General features: G+C 35.5%; 1 protein-coding gene across 1 annotated transcript in view; it reads right to left on the bottom strand.

The window, feature by feature from the left end:
• LOC144973824 (uncharacterized) overlaps positions 1–19984 on the bottom strand; it is a 21972-nt gene extending 1988 nt beyond the window's left edge. Inside the window, exons 1-5 of the mRNA XM_078916718.1 lie at positions 19689–19984; positions 14413–14553; positions 10604–10745; positions 9559–9619; positions 8707–8934 (exon numbers count right to left, since the gene is read on the bottom strand). Of these exons, the coding sequence (XP_078772844.1) occupies positions 8707–8934; positions 9559–9619; positions 10604–10745; positions 14413–14520 (539 nt within the window). The 5' untranslated portion in view covers positions 14521–14553; positions 19689–19984. The remainder of the gene's footprint in view (positions 1–8706; positions 8935–9558; positions 9620–10603; positions 10746–14412; positions 14554–19688) is intronic.
• Between the last annotated feature and the right edge of the window lie 5605 nt (positions 19985–25589).

A 25589-nucleotide genomic window follows, 5' to 3' on the forward strand; every position in this document is an offset into this window, starting at 1 on the left:
TTTACGCTCCTGTGCAAGTTTCCTTAAAGGCTGAATTGTGTCATTGGGTATCAACACAGGGACCAACATCTTGCTTCCCTTTCCAGACTGATAGGCCAGCTTATACTTCTCAAGTAACGCTTTTTCCAGAGGATCAGTGACATGTTGTACAAGCTGGGGATCAACCCATACACCTGAATCTGCATCATTCCAGTCTTTTAACAACATCCTTCAAAGATGTGATTCAAAGATGTGAATGCAGCCTGTGCCTTTGTTCACATCTTTGAACAGAGTTTGGAGAACTAAAGATATCTCCCTTCAACTAAAGCTAAGACTTTTCAACTCAAACGTGAAGTCTGTCCTACTGTATGGATGTGAAACTTGGAACGCATCACAGGCATGTATAAGGAGGGTACAGATTTTCGTAAACAGGTGCATGCGTAAGCTACTCAGAATAAAATGGATGGATAGAATAAAAAATGAAGAAGTATGGAAAAGAACACAGCAGAAACCAGTGGGAGAGGATATAGGAAGAAGACGATGGAGGTGGATTGGACACACGCTTAGAAAGAATGACTCAACTATAACAAAGAAAGTATTGGACTGGAACCCTCAGGGCAGAAGATCAAGGGGAAGGCCACGAGGAACATGGAGAAGAATTAAAGAAGCTGATATACAAAGAAGTGGTAAGACCTGGAATGAGATAAAAAAGTTGGCTCAGGATAGAGAAGGATGGAAACTGTTTGTCTGTGGCCTATACCCTGACCCAGGGTGAAAAAGGCAATGATGATGATGATGAACAACATCCTTGCGGGTTCTCCGCCCTCCTCGCATTAAACATTGTAAGCCTAGCTACGATGACATTGCGAAGCCTAACAAACATATGTGAATCAAATAATTGATAATCATCCTCACAAATACGGACCATCTCTTCAGTAATAAATTGCCGTAGCTTCTTTATATCATTCTCTAATGGCATCTCTTTGGGTTTTCTCAAATTTGTTCTCTTTGCTTCACATTGAACTCTGGCTGTAAAAAAAATACTATCCCAATTATAATCCAGGACAGCTTTGAACAAATCTATCTCTGCGGATTCTTCAATTTTGTTTTGCATTATATATTCCCCTTTTAAGAAATTAATTAACTTTTTCAATATAAATCCAATTGAAAGCTTCAAGCCTGCTTTCAATGTCCCATCCTCTTTCAAAGTCATTTCAGAAATGGTTTGCGATATTTCATTAAAGTTACAACGCTTCACCACGTCCTCTCCAGAGAAAGAAGGTTGATTTGTTCTCTTCCTAGTTTTTAAAATCAAATTTCCTAAGATGCGTAAATCACTCATTATAACTTTTCTCTCCTTCTTTGAACTTTTACTCCACAATTTTGTTCCTAACAATACTATAGCTTTGTCAGATCGACACAAATTTCCCACTTCATCATTCCGAAATTTGTCAAGAATATTCTCCTTTATTTCTTTACTTGCATTGGGAGCCACGGGATAAAATTTTACAACCCCAGTACACAGAGCATGCTCAGTACTACATTTCTTTTTGTGTTCATAAACCCTTCGTCCAGAGTAAAACCCCTTACAGCCAGCACACATAACAACTTCATGTGACCCTTGTGCTCTCTCACGCATAACTATTGAATTGTTTCTAGTGTTTGAATAAAAAATGCCCTTTTTCTTGAGATAATCCATTGTTCTATCCCTTTCCTTTACAGGCTGTTTCATGGCCTCTGTAACTTCTGTCTCATCTTTGTGTTTCCTCATCAAATGCCTTGAGAGTTTTGTTTGCAACTGTCCACAGTATGGACAGGGTCTCCTTGGCTTTTTGTATTTCTCTGGAAAAAAAAAGAAGAAAATAAAGCACATCATGCTATGAACTATGAAAATAAATCAATAGACAGATCGTATGCACATCAGCTACATGACAGCGATAGAGAGGAATAGCATTTCAAATATTTAAGGCCTGGACAAGTAACTGTCATAATTCCTTCTTGTTATATACTTTTCTACCATCTATTCCTTTGGAAGAGGTATGTTAGATTTGTGGAGACCTCTGCCACATAACAAATCCAGTGAAAAGACGCCATATTTTTGTTTTGAAATAGAAATAAATAGATCAATCCACCCACTTCACTGGGTTCAGGGTTCCCTCTTCATTATAATCAAAATATGAACATAAATCGGAATAGTAACACATTGAAGTCTCATCTGAATACATAGATTGTCCTTTGTTGTTTCAGCGAATAATCAGACAGAATGTCAAAAGAATTTTAGGTTTTTCCCCAACCACCCCTTGTAGGTATCAGTATCAGCGGAATGTTTTTTACGTTGAGCAACAAAATTTACTCCAAATGCTTCACTCGACCCAGGCGGAAAAGCAATCAAGAATAGACCCAAGTCCTATCCAAAGACTAACATTTCATTTAAGTTTATTGTAGGCCCTTGGCCAATCGACAAATTCAATTCACATAAATTATTTACAACAATCAGAAATTAATTATATCAATAATAGTAATAGAATGCAATGAAGGCAATATCATAATAATAATAATAATAATAATAATAATAATAATAATAATAATAACAGTAGCGGCAATAAGTAACAATTAATATAGTAACAAAAGTAATAATAGACTATAGTTCATAGTCATAACAATGACTTTCTTTGTCATTGAGGGAGTGAGAAAACATCACCGGCTGGCAGAACAAACAGCCGACATCAATCAAACGTCCTCCAGACCGGTTGAGCATCGGCTTCATTAATTCCTTAAAGACTTCCCCCCAACTGCCTGAACGATGCTGATGCCCAGACAACTTAATCCTGATTTATATTTTGTGGGAATGAAATATGACATGTATATGCTGGAAATATTTCAATAACAAACACACTGTTCAGATAGAAAATATTTGAGTCTTGCCTTTGTTAATTGACACAGGTAAGTTAGGAAAATAAATGCTAGTAAAAACGATCAGCAAGTTCGTGAACACTGCTTCTCAACTCGAACATATGTTTTCATCAAATCTACACACATCATGTTGTGAGCTGAATTTTAATGATCTCAGTTGTCATTGAAAGGAAACCCAAGAATTTTAGAATAAAGAAAAATATTGAACCTGGAAGTCAAAAGGGTTTGTAGCACAGCAGACATTATCAAAGTATAATTTTAGTACCGACAAATTAAAAGAAAATGTGCTTTTCTTTAAATGCTCCCAATCATCATATACTGTTTAGGTTGCAAGATTAATAAAAATGTTATCTACTCTGATTCTCGTTAAGTTTCCAGCTGGTCTGTGAAAAAAAGCCTTAAGCATCATAGAAATACAAAGAAACAGTTTTAATATATAGATGGGTTGTAACAAAAAAACCATTTTAACACTTACAATACAAGCAATTTAAGTCTATTACAGACAAAAAAACCCCCAATAAAATAAACATGAACATTTTTATGGCTGGTTTCACTGATATCACTCACACATTGGGGTTTCAGATTCTAATATGTCCACCCTATCAAATTTGGATTTGTGCTTGTTATGTAAATGGTAGCGTATTTTGCGACGCAGCACTGCCAAAACAGAAAAAAATGCAATAACACAAATGCAGCACCATGGAGGGGGTGGAAGTTTTCTTTTAAAAGGAATGGGTAAATTAAAATTGATCCCACAAATATCAAAGGAGAAGAATGACAAAAAAATGACTCACCATTGCACGTAACACGTTGGTTTGCAAGTGTATAGCATTCGGGTTGAACCTGGGTCCCAGACTGGCAACGAGGTTCAGTCTGTGATAGTTGTGGATGAGGCTCTGACTGAGTTGGGGAATGAGCACTAGGTTCCAAAGACAATGATGTACTCAGCATTGGGTACCTCACAGAGTACGTAGAGGAATCAGACTCGGAGTCAGCAACAAAATCGGGACCCTGTATATTTTGTGGAAAAGATGACAGATCAATCAATTTATTCATGTTGACAATAAACATGAAGAGCCATTGTTTAATAATCCAACTAAACAATTAGCTGGTTAATAATGCAAGTATAATAAAAAAGAGTTGAGAAAGGCAGACATATTGTCTAAGTATTTAATATGTTCAACTGTGCTTGGATAAATATAGATACACCAACCAGGGTTTCAGTAAACCGTTTTTAACCAACTCTTTAAATCCTACACCAGGACCAACAACTACAAAACAATTTTTTATATCACTACGATTCTGGACATATAAACGGTTGTCATTGCAACAATATGAACTTCCTAACCTTGCAACTGCAATATAGTTAACAAAAAAAGTTGATAAACATTACGATGCAAGAGAATTTGGACAAAATGCGAGATCAAAAGTATAATCCCAACAGAAGTTATTTTAATTTTTCCTGGAAACGCATCATTTTCACATTTTGTCAAATAAAAAACAAACGACTTCAAATGTGAATGGCTCATCAATGAATATCACTTCAAAATATAACGAGGAAGGTTTAAAATAGTGTTATTGTTGGCGAAGTCCACTGCAAAGAAAAATTTTTAACAACAAAAAACTAGGAGATCTCACTGGTGTAAAACAGTGTTGTCCTTGTCCTGAAATATTGTATTGCGCCTAACAGACTGCAGGTCTCATCTTTTGTGGCAAATGTGTTTTGTCCACCACAAAATATGGTGATGTGAAGCATTTTGAGCATGGTGCCAACTGTGGATAAACGCTATACAAATGTTATGATTTTATTTTAATGTACATACTTACCACAAATGAATCATGTGATATGGAACTTTGTTCTGCATCACTTTCAGGCTCTGAGTTGGAGTCTATATAGAAAATAAAAACAACAAAAAAAAGCTGAAGACTATCATGTGCAAGTTTTTCTCTAAACTCTTAAACAAAAAATCATGCCATCTTGTGCTGTAAAAGGATTTTTTAAAATTATTTACCTTATGACTATTGTCCTTTGGAAAAAAAAGAAAATTAAGTCCGAAACCTTCTGGCTATTTTCTTTTAAATTTCAAGAACGTCAGAGTTGGCAAGGGAGGACGGAAATATAATTCCAGAAACCAATCTGTCTATAATCATATCCATATGATAGTTTTTCGTTCAAGATTCAGGTACAGTCCACTTAGGATAATCGCAATACCTTGGGATCATCGAAAATGTTGGGATTAACCGAAATTCAGTTTCCTGTCCACTATTTCAACATTTTACACATTTATTGTCAACTCAAACCAGTAAATAATATTCTTAGTCCACCACATACAGAGCAATTTGATTGAAACAAAAACCATATGGCAGCCCCGTGTAGATTTGTCAACCAAAAGCAGCTATGAAGCAAGCCGATATCTTATTCAGATTGGAAGAAGTTTCAATCTTTTTTCTCAACAATTCAACATTTGTCAGAGTTAAAGAGATTAGCCTTAATGAGAGACAATAAGCTCTCACCAAACTCGTTGGTCACAATGCACAGTTGTTAATCCTAAAACAAAGGATATCGCTCAGTCTCTCTTTATAACTGTCATTTATAACCTGTTGTCAAGATTATGACCAGCCCCACCCCTCTTCTATTTAATGGCCACCGATGACGTCACAAACCCATACTGCAGAGCCCCGCCCTCTTTCGACTCTAACAGAGTGGTGACACACTACTGTAGCATTAAATCCTGCTCACTCTCGATTCTTCAACCTGTCACGATTTCATCCATGATGAAATTTAATCATGATATACTGTTTGATTTCTTGAATTTACCACTTTTTAAAAAACCGAAGTTTGTTGCAATTAACCAGTGACTTTTATATAGAATTATTTCCATTGCTTAGGAAATATTGTGATTAACCGAAAGTTGCGATTAAACGAGTTGCAATTATCCGGAGTGGACTGTAATAGTATTAAACATCATGACTCAAAAATAAAAAAAAAAAAGCAAACTATGTGTACCTAAATGTTATTCATTTCCTCATCAAATTACATTCTTACCATTAACATCATAGATCACATCAAAAGGGTTGTCTGGATTGACAGCAAGACATTTTTCAGGATTTTTAAAGCTCAAATCTCTCTGATCTGAAGTTACAAAAGAAATAGCATATTCTCAACATTAAACTATGATTTTGTGATATGGCATACTGTATGCATAAAGCAAGATGCAAAGACAGGTTTAAGTTTAAATTATTTTTTATATTCTTTTCAAAAATCCATTCTAGTTTTGCCAAAATAAAATAAACACGAGAAGTGTTGAGTTGGATAGCGCTAAAACTAAAAGTAGTAGTGGTAGTAGTAGTAGTAGTAGTAAACGACAGATCTTACTAGTGTGAATCTACAGTCTACAGAAGTTCCCGAATTATCTGACTCCACTTCCAAATGACTGACTGACAAGTGACAATCATCAATCGGTGTGTGTGTGATTAGGTACTTTGGTAAGCGTCCATTTGGCCCTCCAGCAGGGAGCCGATAAATGGCCTAGTGGCTGTGACCCGATTTTTTGGACTTTTGAGTGATGGGTCTCAGAAAAAGTTCCATAGATTTTTTGTTTATGGATGGATTTTAATGATTTATGTCTTATTTTCTTCAGGAGAAATTACTCTATCGTTTGGTGTAGTTTATTTTAAAATCAATGACAATTTAGTATAACTTTTGATTATGGATAAAATAGGGTATAATTTAGCTTTGGATAATTAAAAGATTAGAACTTGGTAAATCAAAATTTCATGCTGGCACGTTTATTTAACATCTTAACTTTTTTATAAAATTAAATTCAGGGCAAAGTTGTATACCGCATCCATGAAATTCGTTCCAGTAAAATCCTTACTCAAATCTTAGCGGTCATTTTAGACCAGTTTTGAAATCCAAATGGCGGTTACTACCGGAAATGCAACAATTTTCAGGTCACAAAGTCCGTCAGTAAATAACAAAGGCAAATAGAAGACCATTTGTCAGCCTTTAAACTAACACAACTTTTTTTCTGCTTATCTGATTTTCACAATTTTGGTATCATTAGAATCGTGTTGAAAAGCACTTTAAAATGATATAGGTTTCATTGAGCTCAATCCAATTTGAATTTTTTACCAAAGTACCTAGTGTGATGTCTACCCTATTGAAAATCTTAAATCAACAGTGATGTAATAAGAATGGCCAATAACTTACCATTTAAATTATCTCGGTGTCTCTTCAATGATGCCTCCAGCATCAATTTACCCCACGATGCCATAGACGTCTAGTTTGGAACTCAGCAAGTGACGAAAAAATACTTGCTATAGAGAGGACGTCCGTCGGCCACTCTCTTCGCAAGTCAGTTGTCAGTGGTTATCAGATAATCATTGGTTCTTGAAAAATATAGAAACACAGCGGTTCATTTAAAAAGACTCTTTTGTAGATCAAGATATAATGTTAGGTATTGCACTTTAAAATCTCTTCAGACATAGAACGGGTCAACTTGACGTCTAGACCAAATCATTTCGAAGATCGATATGGCAACAGCAACGCCTGGAATGGAGGATTTAAATGCGGCATCTGACGATTCTACTGCTATGACAGAAGATGCTCCATTTCACGACGTCGAGATGGCTTCAACTGGCATCAGGCATCAACATGCTACTCAATAATGGGTTTGATGAAGCGTTTGACTAAGAATTAAAGCTGATAACTGATAACCACCTACTACTGACTTGCGGAGTGAGTGAGTGCCGAGTGCCTCTTTATGCGCGAAATTGACTAAACATACGTTTCACGAAAAAAAGATTTACTATGTTTGCTTGTCTCTTGTCACCAAGATAAGAATCCGGACCAAGATTCGATAAATCTGTTTCTAAAAATAGATTATAATTCGTATATCTTGTTCATTCCTCAGTTCATCAACTTTCACACAATTTTATATTAGGTTTTCATTACTATAAAAATCCATATAATGCTCTAGAATTTTAGAGAAAATTTCGGAAAGATATATTGCCTCACTATTGAAATATATCGATGAAAACACTGGTACCCCTATTGTACTTTTTTCAGGCGGTCACCTTATTGACCAACGTGAAAATTTAGGCATAACTCTTCTTACTGTGGTGTTTAACAAATAACTTCAATACTATGATTTACAATTATATATCCTTGACGGTTGGGTTGACAACCTTAAACTAAAATCAGAAAAGTGAATGTGCTAGAGGTCAAATCAATAGGGGGACCGGATTTTGGTCTCCCTATTGGTAAAGTACTGTAAAATGAACTAATAGGGGTACCAAAAGTCTCCCTATCCGGTATTAATACATATATATATACATATATATATATATATATATATATATATATATATATATATATATATATCAAGGACAACTATACTGAAAGGACAATCATATGGAATCTTCAGGCAACGCTAGTGGGGGCCAACAAAAAATATAGAAAATTTACACCAAAATAACAGCAGGGGCATTATATATATATATATAATATATATATATATATATATATATATATATATATATATATATATATATATATATCAAGGACAACTATACTGAAAGGACAATCATATGGAATCTTCAGGCAACGCTAGTGGGGGCCACTATATATATATATATATATATATATATATATATATATATATATATATATATATATACAGAGACACAGAGAGAGAGAGAGAGAGAGAGACAGAGACACACAGAGAGAGAGAGAGAGAGAGAGAGAGAGAGAGAGAGAGAGACAGAGAGAAGGGGGGTGGGGTAAATAAAAAAAGAATATATATATCATACGGGGTTCCCGATTCTCCAAGTCTTGTTACAGTTGGAAGACGAGGCCGTTCCTTGCGTGATGGGGCACCCGGCTTGTCCAACTGCAAGGAGTCCATCTTGGCAACAGGTGGCTCTGGTGACGAACTGGAATCTCTCCTCTCTGGCTTGACCAAGGGTGTCTGTCTCAACGAGTCATCTCTATCAGAGAACGGCAGTTTGAAGCCTCTTCCCACACTGCCAGTGGAACCACTGGGTGGGTGGGGAAAATAAGAAGGAATAAAGATAAATTTTCTTTTTCAAAGATGGGAAGAAAGTTGAAAAATAAAAAAAATATAAAAAGTTGAATGAAATATAGTATTGCCCCCCTCTACTGAATAAAAGCAACAAACATAAAAGATGTCCCTCACTCCTTACAAAGCAGCTGGCCTTTAGTCTTGCAAGGCTGATTGAGAATTTTATATTCTATTAGAATTCCTTGTCATTTTCTTCTCTAGTCTTGCAATCGTTGCTGCTGGAAGTTAAAAGCTACAAGAAGTCAACAACAATAGAGTCCAATGGAATGGAAGCTTCAATTTAAATCATTCAGACAAAGGATGTCGACATTTCGGTGTTACCCTTTGTCAACAAAACATGAAGAATTAAACAGTAACTGTGTTTTCTATTTTAATTCCTTAAATTGCAGAGTGCTGGCTTTCTTAGTCCCAAAGGAGAAACCATTTCTAAACTTTTAACAAATCAGTAACTAAATCAACCATCAAGCAATGCACATCTTTGTAACACTTCCTTATTCTGTTTTTAGACAATAAAAAAATGGAAGCCTTTTAATTCTACAGAGAGATTAATCGATTCATCAGATCTGTGTTTGTGACTTACATAAGAGCTTTCATGGCAGCCAGTCCACGACCCATTGGTCTGGGGACAGGGGTATCCTCCTCTGAATGGGAAAAAGGGACATCAATACTGCATTAGTGGTGACAACGTTGATGACTACATCATGGTTAAAAATTACAATCACTACAACAGGACACAAGGAAATTTTATTCTCAGCACATCATTCTTCAGCATTCCCTTATATGGGAATATAAACAACAAAATATGAAAGGTCACATCTAAGGGGAAAACTGGTGTAGAACAGAAATAAACCATTCATAAATTATTGAAGGCAATGCATTTTCTTTAAAAGACAAAAAAAAAAAAAAAAATAATAATAATAATAAAAGAGAGATATCCCCCCCAAAAAAACTTTCACATTTAAATCCCTACTTTTATTTTTTTTCTTTTTTGGTGGGGGGGGGGGGGGCAAAGTTTAACAATCTTAGCAGCCATTTCAGAGCCCAACTGAAGGAAGATGACACACACAATGGAAAGTAAGAGAGATTTAGGGCTCAGCGCATTCAATCTCAACACTGTTGGATTACAAATCTCCGTGTAACAGGGAATAGTCATATGTTCAGACTTGAGATTGACATGAATAAAAGTACACACATACATCAGACTATTTCCCTTACAGAGAGGCCACAAGCCAGGACCCGGGAAAATACACGATCTCACTCTAGGACAATTATAGCCACAAAGAGAAACTATCACCCAGTCTCTGATCTTCCTTTTCTGATCAAAATCTTGGAAAAGTTTATTTTGAAACAATTATCTCATCTTAAAAATAATTGTCATGAAAACAAATTTCAGTCAGCTTATAGGCAACATCATTTGAGAGTAACCGTACTTGTTAGGGTTGCTCGTTGCTGGGCAGATGTGACATCAGACCATTGAATCCTACTGATAAAAGTGATAGAAGACTCTACCAGCAGCTCTCACCAACTGCCTAAAACAACACAAAAATGGTAACAATATACAACAGAAATATGATGCACAAGTCAATGGTCTATGTCAAGGTGTTTCTCCATTGCCATTTACTCACTGGGAACACCGGGCTTGTGACTATCAGGCTGGATGGAGGGTGCTTGGGAAATTGGAGGAGTCTCTGCCTTTAGTCTGGCAAAGAGGGAACCACGGCCTAAGGAGGGAAGTGGAGCGGTTGGTGTCGCTACTGCTGGTGTTTCCTACAATATGGGAATAATAGTAGAGATGTTGTGATAAAACCCAAACATGTTAATGAGATAGAAATACACACATCTACCAACCTGGCATTATCAGATGAAAATAATAGTAATAGTAGCCATTTTAACTAACTTTAAATGACAAATTGGTTTTCAACAGGATGAAATAACGAGTAGAAAGTTAAAAATATGAGCCCTTGTGACAAACTACTTGTCCCATCAACAAGTTCTACTCATCAAGGGTGTTCTTGTCAATCTGTGAATGGAACCAAAAACACAACCCAATTCTACCCTTTGAGCTTAATCAAACTCACACGAAACTCGGAACCACAATGGGTGTGCAAGAGATGAGAATTATGACTAAAAATCTATCCATAATTGGGGGAAAATCTCAAGCATCTCAGATGCAAACAACTCATGCGTCAGGCAGGTCAAATCAATTATATCAGTGTTATATGAAATGTATTTGATGATATTGGTGTTATAAAACCAAGAATGAAATGTATTTGATGATATTGGTGTTATAAAACCAAGAATGAAATGTATTTGATGGTATTGGTGTTATAAAACCAAGAATGAAATGTATTTGATGATATTGGTGTTATAAAACCAAGAATGAAATGTATTTGATGATATTGGTGTTATAAAACCAAGAATGAAATGTATTTGATGGTATTGGTGTTATAAAACCAAGAATGAAATGTATTTGATGGTATTGGTGTTATAAAACCAAGAATGAAATGTATTTGATGGTATTGGTGTTATAAAACCAAGAATGAAATGTATTTGATGGTATTGGTGTTATAAAACCAAGAATGAAATGTATTTGATGGTATTGGTGTTATAAAACCAAGAATGAAATGTATTTGATGGTATTGGTGTTATAAAACCAAGAATGAAATGTATTTGATGGTATTGGTGTTATAAAACCAAGAATGAAATGTATTTGATGGTATTGGTGTTATAAAACCAAGAATGAAATGTATTTGATGGTATCGGTATTATAAAACCAAGAATGAAATGTATTTGATGGTATTGGTGTTATAAAACCAAGAATGAAATGTATTTGATGGTATTGGTGTTATAAAACCAAGAATGAAATGTATTTGATGATATCGGTGTTATAAAACCAAGAATGAGGTGCTGTATGTGGGGAACAGGAAGTGGAAAAGTGAAACAGATTTGAAGTTGGGGGATGCCTCTATTCAAATTGTTGACAAAGTGAAAAACCTTGGCACATTCTTAGACTCTGGACTGTCGATGGAGCATCAGGTTAATAATTTGCTTAGATCTCTCTTTTTCCAACTAAAAAAGATTGCTTCCATTAGACGGTTCATATCTGAGGATGTGACCAAGCACCTGGTTGTGTCCCTCGTACTATCGAAATTGGATTATTGTAATGCTCTGTTGTTTGGCGTTTCGCAATACAATCTGAAACGTCTTCAGATTGTCCAAAACAGCGCTGCCAGACTAGTATTTATGAAGCGTAGGTGCGACTCTGCCGGACCTCTACTTCATGACCTGCATTGGCTGCCTGTTGAGAAAAGAATTAAATTCAAAGCTTGTGTTTTAGTGTATCGTTGTCTTGAAGGTACTGCCCCTTCCTACCTTTCAGAACTAATTGAAAGATATTCAAAACCCCGCCCCTTACGTTCGGCCAGTGATTCCACAAAACTAGTTGTCCCTCGAATTCGGAAAAATGCTGGAATGAGATCCTTTTCTCATTTCGGACCCTCTATTTGGAACGCCTTACCGCAGAGCATTCGTGAAAAAGAATCTTTGTCTATTTTTAAACGTTCGCTTAAAACATATTTGTTTCGATTTTAGTAGATGGTATGAGAAGCAAGATAGGTTTGGTTTGTGTTGTGTGTTGTGTTGTGTGTGTGTATGTGTGTGTGTGTGTGTGTGTGCTTGTGTGTGTGAATGAGTATGTTTCAGCCAAAGTAATTTGTAATTTAAGCGCTTAGAGTCTGGTGTCTCGGAGTTATAGCGCTATATAAGTTTTCAGCATTATTATTATTATTATTAATGAAATGTATTTGATGGTATTGGTGTTATAAAACCAAGAATGAAATGTATTTGATGATATCGGTGTTATAAAACCAAGAATGAAATGTATTTGATGGTATCGGTGTTATAAAACCAAGAATGAAATGTATTTGATGATATTGGTGTTATAAAACCAAGAATGAAATGTATTTGATGATATCGGTGTTATAAAACCAAGAATGAAATGTATTTGATGGTATCGGTGTTATAAAACCAAGAATGAAATGTATTTGATGGTATTGGTGTTATAAAACCAAGAATGAAATGTATTTGATGATATCGGTGTTATAAAACCAAGAATGAAATGTATTTGATGATATCGGTGTTATAAAACCAAGAATGAAATGTATTTGATGATATTGGTGTTATAAAACCAAGAATGAAATGTATTTGATGGTATTGGTGTTATAAAACCAAGAATGAAATGTATTTGATGATATCGGTGTTATAAAACCAAGAATGAAATGTATTTGATGATATTGGTGTTATAAAACCAAGAATGAAATGTATTTGATAGTATTGGTGTTATAAAACCAAGAATGAAATGTATTTGATGATATCGGTGTTATAAAACCAAGAATGAAATGTATTTGATGATATCAGTGTTATAAAACCAAGAATGAAATGTATTTGATGGTATTGGTGTTATAAAACCAAGAATGAAATGTATTTGATGATATTGGTGTTATAAAACCAAGAATGAAATGTATTTGATGATATCAGTGTTATAAAACCAAGAATGAAATGTATTTGATGGTATTGGTGTTATAAAACCAAGAATGAAATGTATTTGATGATATCAGTGTTATAAAACCAAGAATGAAATGTATTTGATGGTATTGGTGTTATAAAACCAAGAATGAAATGTATTTGATGGTATTGGTGTTATAAAACCAAGAATGAAATGTATTTGATGATATCTGTGTTATAAAACCAAGAATGAAATGTATTTGATGGTATTGGTGTTATAAAACCAAGAATGAAATGTATTTGACGATATCTGTGTTATAAAACCAAGAATGAAATGTATTTGATGGTATTGGTGTTATAAAACCAAGAATGAAATGTATTTGATGATATCAGTGTTATAAAACCAAGAATGAAATGTATTTGATGGTATTGGTGTTATAAAACCAAGAATGAAATGTATTTGATGATATCAGTGTTATAAAACCAAGAATGAAATGTATTTGATGATATCAGTGTTATAAAACCAAGAATGAAATGTATTTTATGATATCAGTGTTATAAAACCAAGAATGAAATGTATTTGATGGTATTGGTGTTATAAAACCAAGAATGAAATGTATTTGATGATATCAGTGTTATAAAACCAAGAATGAAATGTATTTGATGGTATTGGTGTTATAAAACCAAGAATGAAATGTATTTGATGGTATTGGTGTTATAAAACCAAGAATGAAATGTATTTGATGATATCAGTGTTATAAAACCAAGAATGAAATGTATTTGATGGTATTGGTGTTATAAAACCAAGAATGAAATGTATTTTAAGTTAAAAACTGACCAAAATCTGATGCAAATCAAAACAAGTTTATATACCACAATTTGGTTGCACAACTTTATTCAAATTGTCAAAGATGTATAATTTTCCATTTACCTCTCCTTTTTCCTCAGCACCTGGTTTGCGGGGTAACTTTGCCAAGGCTTGCATCAAGGCAGCCCCTCGGCCCCCTCGTCCAAACCCACTGGGGTTACCACTTGCCATGGCGCTTCTTTCAGGGGCCTTTCAAAGATGCAACTGGAGAAAGATCCATTTACAAATTCAATAATTGCTACAGAAACAACAGACAAGGGTCAACCATTAAGTAAATGCCCTGACACCTATTATTAACCAGGCCAACCAACTTTTTTGTAGGCACTTAAATGAAAATTCAGTTTTCCAATGGCAGTACAAAATCCGGTTCACTATGATGCAGTATATCATCCCATTGATAAAACTGTTTGAATTTATCTCTGTTATATAGAAGCAGAGCTATTCAATTATTTATACCTTAAAAACACCCCAAAAATAACTATAGGAATCAGCTTGAAACTGGGCTCCAGCTGACTGAAAAAATGAAAGGGGATTCCCTGAAACACTGTGACAATGACGCTGACCACGGCAGTCCAAGCTGAAATGGCGTTACTTTGGTAGATTTTTAAATGAGCGTGACCGCTAGCGACCATGCAGGTGAATGAGAGAACTATGACACAGATTTAGCCCATCATTTAAGTGCCTACTTTTTGGCATATGGCACGGTTGAAAAATTATCCCAGTCGGAATAAGCCAAATCTAAATGGAACTACGTTTTCCATCCACCAGTGGACTATGTAGCAATGCTTATGTGAAATAAATAATCTCCTAAATATATTCTGCTGCTACTTCTCACTGAATAATAATAATAATAATAATAATAATAATAATAATAATAATAATAATGATAATAATAATAATAATAATAATGATAATAATGATAATAATGATAATAATAATAATAATAATAATAATAATAATAATAATAATAATAATAATAATAATAATAATAATAATAATAATAATAATAATAATAATAAATCATTGGATAGCGCGCAAATTCCATGAATTCATGCTCCAAGGCACTTTTAATAAATGAGATAAAGATGATCTATAATGATATAAAAGCTTAACCCTCTCGTGTTCAGATTCTTTTTGGGGGAGTAGGTAATGAGTTCCCTATATGGCCATGTCAATCATGTAGACATCCTTTGATGATATAAGCCTACTCTTTGATATCTGTAGTCGCCTTTTCGTTTTCTACGGTCACTCATGGCTAAACGCCGCCCAGAAACGATTTCATAGGTCCGTCCATCACCAAATTTCAAACATTTGTTCTCGTGAGTTCTTAAGTTTTTTGACCGAAGAACGATTGGCTACTGAGCATCTTGACCCTTCAACGATTGGTCGTTCTGGCAGCTCACGTGTCAACAGCCGTCAACAATGAATTGAATTATCGTTGAGGCAGTGGAAGACGGCCATGGAATAGTTGCGTCACATCGCCACGTTGTTGACTAAATTATCCAGGCATGGTCGATAGGTAAAAAAGCCAAATTATGTTCTAGTTACATTTGAAACATACAAAGTATATCACTGATCTCGTCTCTTTGAGATATAAAGAATGATATAAAAATCAAGAAAATCGGCCGATAAATAAAAAAAGTTGCTAAAAAAAGCTAAAATAAACAAAAGCAATTTTTTAAATCAAATTTATTCGTAAAACAGTTGGTTTTCAACCGATTTTTATGAAACAAAGACCAATGTACTTCTTTTTTCAAGCTGATTTCAGCAATGTGACTTTCAAATTCCTCAGAATTATATTCTTTACTTTTAGGCCTACTAAGGTGTTATATTCGTTGCATAACAATAGCTTAATACATCGACGGGGAGAAGCGTCTTTGTTTCGGCCAGCTGGATAGATAGCCTGTGATTGGTCGAAGACTTTGAGACGCTTGATTCACAATTCTACAGGAACGAACCCCGGCGGTCTATCAAAGAGGTGTAACAAATTTATTTACCGACTATTTTTCTTGGTGCTAAAATTACAAAATAATAATTTCGCATCAGAAAAAATAACTCTAAAGTTCCTATCTCTTTATTACAATAAAATTGTTACCGCGAATGACAAAATCGACCCACAAATAAGGGAGTTATAAATTATTCATAATATTTTTAAAAGTTTACAATAATGGTCTTCAAAGTCATTTTTCATCACCGAAGTCGTAATTTTTTACAGATTTTTACCAAACAAAGTGCAATGTCAATGATTTGCACCCGCAAATAAAATAGGATTTAAATCGCAATTTCTGAAACGTATTTTCTTCTCTGTCGGCAAATTTATAAAAATCAAAGCTGAAAACACCCTGCGGCAGTGACAGGGCCTGTTTTTTCCTTCACAACGATTGGATTTTACTTACTAAGGCCAGTCTTGGCTACCCCGCCCATGAATATTATGCCGTTGTTGGTTTTTGTCGGGTTGAATCTTAAAGAGTTCAGTATTAAATAAAGGCAATAGAAAGAAAATGTCTAGCTCATTAAGTTATATCCTATGTACCAATAGGTTTTCTCTATAATATGAGATATATCATAGCTATTACATTCTGTCTAGTCTCTTTTGTAAATGAATTTATAATGGCTGGTCTGATAATAGTTTGGAGTAAAGGGAAATTGAGTCATTTTTAACATTTTAAAGTATGCCTCTTTTTAAATTTTATACCCATGATGATGATAATGGTAATGATACCTAACTATAGCTATGATTATATATTGTTCATGGTGATATAATATAATTATGAATTTGATAAGTTCCTAGTTCATGTGCATTTTTTGTATTGTGGTTTCGGATGTTGATTGCGAATAAACTTTCAGTGGTTTTAATGTTTTTGAGTTGAGATCCCCAAGGACCTACAGTTTGTATATACACATGTTCATTTTGTCTTTCCTTTTGAAATCGTTCAATAAATATTGGAATGATATCAAACTACATACAACCCATTTGTTTAATATTTTCCCTCATTGTTGCTTTCATTTTATGTCACTTGTTGCATCTTAGTATTCTGTTCTGGAATTCATGAACAGCCACTTGAAATTGTATTCCAGAAATATAACAGTAATGTCTTCTAATACTAATAGGGGGGATAATTAATTCCAATAGATATTGCTGTGAGATTTTGTCCTCGTCCTGGAGTTCTGTGGTTGGAATTCCCCTTAGGGTAGGGGGAAGTTGGCTGTCTTGGGCTGGTTGTTGATTGGAATTCCCCTTAGGGTAGGGGAAAGTTGGCTGTCCTGGGCTGGTTGTTGATTGGAATTCCCCTTAGGGTAGGGGAAAGTTGGCTGTCTTGGGCTGGTTGTTGGATGGAATTCCCCTTAGGGTAGGGGAAAGTTGGCTGTCTTGGGCTGGTTGTTGATTGGCCCTTTACCTTGCTGTCTTCCCCATCGCCCTTTTATCATTTGTTCTTTCTATGTTCTGGTTCTGGAACAGGAATGAGACCATTTGTCTCCCCTGTCTGGAATCATATAGTGGGAGGAAGATAGTTAAACTAGGCAGTCTAGTGAGCAGCAGCAGTGGCAGTCAAATTTTGACCCAACTCGCCCACAGGAAAGTTGTGACTGGAAATTGCCGTTCGCGTTTTGGGGAGTTCAATTAAAGATGCATAACTTCGTTATAAAGAGGAATATCGCAGATATTTTGGTATCATTATTTTCGTCTTTCAATTTCCTTTTAAATGGTGTCAATTAAGGAAAAATCCATTAATAATTCCAGAAGTTATATGAAGTTAAAATTTGGCAATTTTCAAATGCATTTATTTTTTTATTTACCGCGTGTGTTTTTAAAATTTAAACGCTTGTTTTTAGAATAACATCTAAACTTTATTCATGCCAAATTTCAGGGCTCTGTATCGATGCGCAGACACCTTTTAACTCTGCGCCGAAATGCCCTGTTTACATTATCTTCTCATCATCGCTGCCGGGCGATATCGATATTCATATCGATATTTTAAATCTTACTCCACAACTGTGAATTTGCTAACCGATATGGATAAAATCCGTAATAGCAACTAAGTACTGAATTAAATGTTGAAAGGAAAAAATGCTGTACGACTTGCCAAAATGTTCCAGAAAAAAAATTTGTTATCAGATTTTAGACTTATTTATAAATATCTTTTTATTAGATTCATATGCTACATCATTTCATATCCTCACACTTGAACCTCTGTGGTGTAGCAAACAAAGTGTGAGTATTTGTTCTTAAAAACACCTTTCGTATGCGCAATTATAAGCCTTATTTTCTCAAGAGAGTAATCAAATATGTTTAAAGCAGTGGAAATCAAATATGCTTTTGTCATCAACTATGTCTTTATATATTGCTTTTACTTTTATACCAGGTACTGGAGGAGAGGGAGTTTCACCGTGCAGTTCTCCCAAGGAATAGCGGGCCAATTTATTTATGCGCATGTGTAGAGCAGAGTGTGTGATTTGTGAAAGAGGATCCTCCAGATACCTATTCCTGGGTTGTTGTCACCCGTTTTGACAATACAATTGAAAACAAGGACCCATTTTTTTTTTCAAAGTTGAAATGAAAGTTTAAAATACTACAAAAAATATTTTTTCGTTATTTGTCTCATGTAATTATCCCCCTTGTTGTATAATAAAGTTAGTCTCTATACAAAGTACAAAATATATTCTGTTTGTTATTTATTTTTAAAAAGTGGACCTGTGTACGTGTATTTTGAGTCATTTTTCACTTCAGATTGTTAACATTTCTGTTCATTTTGCATTTCCATGTAAATCAGGGTCACCGTTGATTGACCTACTTTTTAAAGTTACATAATCGTCTCCTGCTCATAATTTTTACAAATTCTGAATCCTCATATTTCAAGCTTTAAAATGATATATGACACTTATTTGTAGATAAAAGATGAAAATTGACAAAAATGGGCCTGTCAAAGTAGATGATTTCAGATCTAGTCTGTTTTCCGCCTTAAACTCCCTAGAAACGGAGGTGCTTAAAAATAAAAACGCCACCTTTTCGGATTATCCCCAGACAGGTGTCTCGAATTTTCCTCTTCCAATTTGGAAACAGACACTTTGGCCACTCAAACTCAATAGCTGCATATTTCGAGCTCAAGTACCTACTCCGAGAATACACTCCTTGTCCCCATCCTATGTACTCAACTATTCTCCTCTACCTCTAGTCTCTAGATATCTAACTCTTAACTCAATAAAGTCTTGGTCTTGGTGGTCAACATGGTATGGTTGGAATAGTTGTTGAACTTCGACAGAAATTGATAAGTTGGTGATAATTATAGATTATTGAGGTAAAAGAGTTTATTTAACAGGACTATGAGCAATACTCTTACCTGGTTTGTCTTCAAAGGATTTTTAAAGTTGCCTTTTACTTTTTATTCGTAGAAACCATCGATGAAAGTTTGTTACGCCAGATTATCTCTTGTATTTACGAACTGAGGTGGGAGGAAGTAGCGTCACAAACTAAGATTGGCAGTAGTTTTTTAAAATAAAATGCCAAAATAAAAAGTCATAGAAAATTAAATAAGAGATGAAGTGAGTAGAAGAGTGCCAGAAGATAATAGAGAATAAATAATTTTCGCGGCGGTGATGGGGTTTGAACCTGCGACCTTATTGGTACGACAACTCCGCCTGACCGGTGAGAGCGTGACTCTACCGTATGAGCTATCCACGAACACAATAAAATATTCGTTTCAAACTCGGGTCATTCCTAGAGCGACTCTCTCACCGACTACTGGAGACCGCGGGTCCAACACACAACCATCGCGAAGTTACCTGGCCAGCAGTTAAGCTTAATAGCCAATATTCTCAACACAAACATATAACATAGAAACAATTGTGACATTGAGTATGCTCCGGTATATGGGGTGAGTTTTTAATTCAGAAAAGTGGGTGGAGCAGGCACTTATGTTGGTAACAACAAGATATGAAGTGAGTAGAAAAGTGCCAGAAGACAATAGAGAATAAAAAATTTTCGCGGCGGTGATGGGGTTTGAACCTGTGACCTTATTGGTACGACAACTCCGCCTGGCCGGTGAGAGCGTGACTCTACCGTATGAGCTATCCACGAACACAAAAAAATATTCGTTTCAAACTCAGGTGAAATAATATCCAATTTTGCCAAACGATCTTAATTTACAGTTATTCACACGTTTGTTAACGGAATTAATGAACTGCCATATCAAACATTTAACTACAAAGAGATTTTAAAATTTAAAGTAGATATCTCGTTCTTTTTATCCTATTACTTCAGTAACCTTATTGATTGAACATCAGCTTTAACTTTAACTTGCTCTGCTGAATGAATTAAAGTGAACTTCCCTTCTCTAATGTGCACAGAAGCATTTGGATAAGTGTAATAAAAAAAAAGTGTTTGGAACACAGAAAAAAGAGCTTTTATATAGCGCAATATCCACTAAATGTGCTCAAATCGCTTTACAAGTCTACCGTAATATAGTAGAACTCTGTGGTATGGAAGAAATAAAGGGCGACAAACTTGTCAATATTGCACATTATTATTTTTTCTCTTCAGTCACGGAATTTGGCATTAAAATTGCAGAATTGGTATTTTTCATCACTGTTTGGTGGCGGTTTGGTCGGGCGATTCCTCCCAGAAATATCGGACGACCAATTAGTACACTGACCGACAAAGTTCTTTATTTATGATAAATGAGACAATCCTTACCATTTTTTTTGACCAATCCTTTTGCTTTTAATTATACATGAGTCAATTCCCAAAGTAAAATATTCACTCTACAACTTAGATATATTTCGTCATCATATGTATCGAGTATCGTATCTACTTGAAAGCAGATGTGAAGGAAAGCGTCGGTCTAGGATAATATCGCATCCGTCTTATTTTATCACAATGAATTACGTATCGCCACGTTTAGTTGATAGATCTTTTACTTAAACATCGTTGAATGTCCTGGCCTTCCATTCTAGGTAAAAAGCAAAAACAAACAATGATAATGAATAAAAATAAATAAATAAAATTAAAATAAACAAAATAAACTCTGATAGTGAGACAAGAACTACTTCTCAAATACATTACATAATAATGATAATAATAATAATAATAATAATAATTAATAATAATAATAAAATAATAATAATAATAATAATAATAATAATAATAATAATAATAATAATAATAATAATAATAATAATAATAATAATAATAATAATAATAATAATAATAATAATAATAATAATAATAGTAATAGTAATAATAATAATCATGATGATATATATATATTACTAATTGATTGGGACTCGGATAAAGAGCCCTTTAGCACATGAAGTGGATGTTATTTACCATGAAAGCTCACTTTATAGACAGCAATTCCAGCGTTCACACGATTTCAATGATTGAATAACGGAGCCATCTGTGATTTTATCGTTTTCTTATTTGTTGTTCAACCTAAATGATATCGCTGCTTTCCTGGACCATAAACTAGTTATGTGTGACCGATATTCTCAAAACGATCAATGTGGAGGTTGAAATCGAAATCCAAGCTAATTAATGTAGAGATGTTGAGTTGTAACCGCCTTCCGTAATAAATGTAAGAGGGATAATCCATGTTTTACTCTTCATTGCATACTTTATATAAATGATAGTATTGATTATGTCCCTTTTATATCAAGATATAAACCAGACCTGACAACTTGAAAATTCGTAATTTTGGGGAGATTACCCAAATATTATATAACACTTCAAAATCCTTAAAATAATCTATAATAAATAATATATCCATCTTTCATTTTCAATTTAACGATTTAGAGATGATCATGAAATTCAGATATTCGAATGTTTCGTAATAGTTGGCGGCTCTGATCAACGTGAGTTGCTTTAGCTAGCAATGACTATGAAAAATGTTTTTTTCTCTTTTTGAGAAAAATTTTTGTCTAAAATCAAAGCCCTATCTCCATTGAGTAAAAATGTTTTTGAATTTTGAAAATCCATTCATAAATAAACAAGTTATGCTGTTTCAAAGGTGTCATTTATTTGGATGACCCGCAAAGAGGAAAAAAACGCGAAAATATGGCACGCTTTTTCGGCATTTTTTTTCGACCTTTCGTTGTATCTTGCGTAATAAGTGGATTAAAAGATTGAAACTTGAAGAGCAAATTAGGATGGTGTTTTGTAAAATACGGGAAAAGTACTCGTCATATTCATATGAAATTTTACAACCAAAATGAAGAAATGTTCATGTATTACCTTGTCAGCGACAAAACTCCACGCCCTGTAGTTTTAGAAATATTTTACTCCAAAGAGTAAAAATCTATTTTTAACGGTTTTCTGGTAATCGCACGAGTTTTGTCGCTTGACATAATCTAAAATGACCTTTTTTCTAACTGTTAGCCAACTTTCAGTCATATTCATCGATAAACAGCATCGTAATTAATTTTTTAAAATAGCATATACGAAACGGCTTCGTCCCATATTTTGACGCGAATTCGGGCAATTTGTGAGCGAAAAAGAGGTCCAAAGATTTGTGCGGGATAGTCATTGCTACTTTAGCTATGACGTGTACTAGAACAATCAACGTGAGTTGCTTTAGCTATGACGTGTACTAGAACAATCAACGTGAGTTGCTTTAGCTATGACGTGTACTAGAACAATCAACGTGAGTTGCTTTAGCTATGACGTGTACTAGAACAATCAACGTGAGTTGCTTTAGCTATGACATGTACTAGAACAATCAACGTGAGTTGCTTTAGCTATGACGTGTACTAGAACAATCAACGTGAGTTGCTTTAGCTATGACGTGTACTAGAACAATCAACGTGAGTTGCTTTAGCTATGACGTGTACTAGAACAATCAACGTGAGTTGCTTTAGCTATGACGTGTACTAGAACAATCAACGTGAGTTGCTTTAGCTATGACGTGTACTAGAACAATCAACGTGAGTTGCTTTAGCTATGACGTGTACTAGAACAATCAACGTGAGTTGCTTTAGCTATGACGTGTACTAGAACAATCAACGTGAGTTGCTTTAGCTATGACGTGTACTAGAACAATCAACGTGAGTTGAATAAGAGATCAGTTCAGTCAAGAGTATGTAGCTGTTCCTTATTTGAGCTCTTTAGCTATGACGTGTACTAGAACATGAGGGTATAACTATTAAGGGAACATCGGATGGTTCTATTGTATGTTTTAGCGTTGTCCAGATAACAATGCAACTTGAAGTAGACTGCTTGAGAGAATCAGCCAAAATATTGGTCTCGAAATAAATGTTGAAATAACAAAAAACGATGCGGATAAATAGCCAACAGCAAACCCCAATCCACATTTCAGGATCTCCAGTTCAAGATGGAATTGATTTCACATTTAAGTTAGTGAAAACAGGAGGCAGTGAGGAAGACATTAAAGCCAGAGTAAGGAAATCCCAGGAGACTTTTGCCATCTTGTCACCCATATGGAAAGCAACAGCTATCTCTAATGCAACTAAACTTAGAATATTTGGCTCTTCTGTATGTATCGGATGACTGGACCGTCACCAACACCCTTACTCATAAAATTCAGAACTTCATAAACAAATACCTCCGTAGGTTTTTGAAAATCATATAGCATAACCGCATCTTCAACAGATAACTATGGAGACGGTCAAACTAAGAGCCTATTAATACTCAAATCAGAAGGAAGGAATGGAAATGGGTTGGTCATACATGAAGAAGACCAGGGACACGAAAGGTGGGGCGTCCAAAACAGACACGGAGGCATTCATTGTCAGACGAATTGAAAATAACAGGCCTCATCTGAGAGGCTACCAAAAAGATGGTCAAGAACAGAAGTAGATGCCCTATGCTCCACAATCAGTGACGCAGAAAGGACAGAAGTAGGTGGCCGATGGTCGGAGAGGCCCTGTGCTTCACAAGGAGTTAAGCCAAGGACAAAAGTAGATGGCGGACGGTCCTAGAGGCCCTATGCTCCACAAGGAGTGAAGCCAAGGACAAAAGTAGATGGCGGACGGTCCTAGAGGCCCTATGCTCCACAAGGAGTGAAGCCAAGGACAACAGTAGATGGCGGACGGTCCTAGAGGCCCTATGCTCAACAAGGAGTGAAGCCAAGGACAAAAGTAGATGGCGGACCGTCCTAGAGGCCCTATGCTCCACAAGGAATGAAGCCAAGGACAACAGTAGATGGCGGACGGTCCTAGAGGCCCTATGCTCCACAAGGAGTGAAGCCAATGACAAAAGTAGATGGCGGACGGTCCTAGAGGCCCTATGCTCCACAAGGAGTGAAGCCAAGGACAAAAGTAGATGGCGGACGGTCCTAGAGGCCCTATGCTCCACAAGGAGTGAAGCCAAGGACAAAAGTAGATGGCGGACGGTCCTAGAGGCCCTATGCTCCACAAGGAGTGAAGCCAATGATAAAAGTAGATGGCGGGCGGTCCTAGAGGCCCTATGCTCCACAAGGAGTGAAGCCAATGACAAAAGTAGATGGCGGACGGTCCTAGAGGCCCTATGCTCTACAAGGAGTGAAGCCAAGGACAAAAGTAGATGGCGGACGGTCCTAGAGGCCCTATGCTCCACAAGGAGTGAAGCCAATGACAAAAGTAGATGGCGAACGGTCCTAGAGGCCCTATGCTCCACAAGGAGTTAAGCCAATGACAAAAGTAGATGGCGGACGGTCCTAGAGGCCCTATGCTCCACAAGGAGTGAAGCCAATGACAAAAGTAGATGGCGGACGGTCCTAGAGGCCCTATGCTCCACAAGGAGTGAAGCCAAGGACAAAAGTAGATGGCGGACGGTCCTAGAGGCCCTATGCTCCACAAGGAGTTAAGCCAAGGACAAAAGTAGATGGCGGACGGTCCTAGAGGCCCTATGCTCCACATTGGGGTGAAGAGGATGAGATCAAGTAACTCTAGTATTATCACGACATCTTCATAGAAGACAATCAGTTTTATTTCTTCAACTTCAAAGGGAAAAAAACAGCAAAGAAAAAAAACAAAAACAAAAAAAAAAACAAAAAAAAAATTAAGCAAACAAAAAAAAAAAAACAAGAAAAAAATAACAAAAACAAAAAACAATACAATGCAAAACAAAAAAAACTTGAATGATCTAATTCTTATTATTTTTCCTTTTTTTTCTCACTTTCATCCATTCCGTTCACTACCACACGGACATTGCGGGTTACATATTGAGTTATTTTTTATAAAGCAGATTGTAGAAATACAAACGTGAATGTGACAATGACAAGACATGGGAATAAAACGTGAATGTGACA

Source organism: Berghia stephanieae, chromosome 5 (assembly GCF_034508935.2).
Source record: "Berghia stephanieae isolate SIO BIC M18660-M18661 chromosome 5, UCSD_Bste_1.3, whole genome shotgun sequence".
In the NCBI taxonomy this organism is placed as follows: Eukaryota; Metazoa; Mollusca; class Gastropoda; order Nudibranchia; family Aeolidiidae; genus Berghia; species Berghia stephanieae.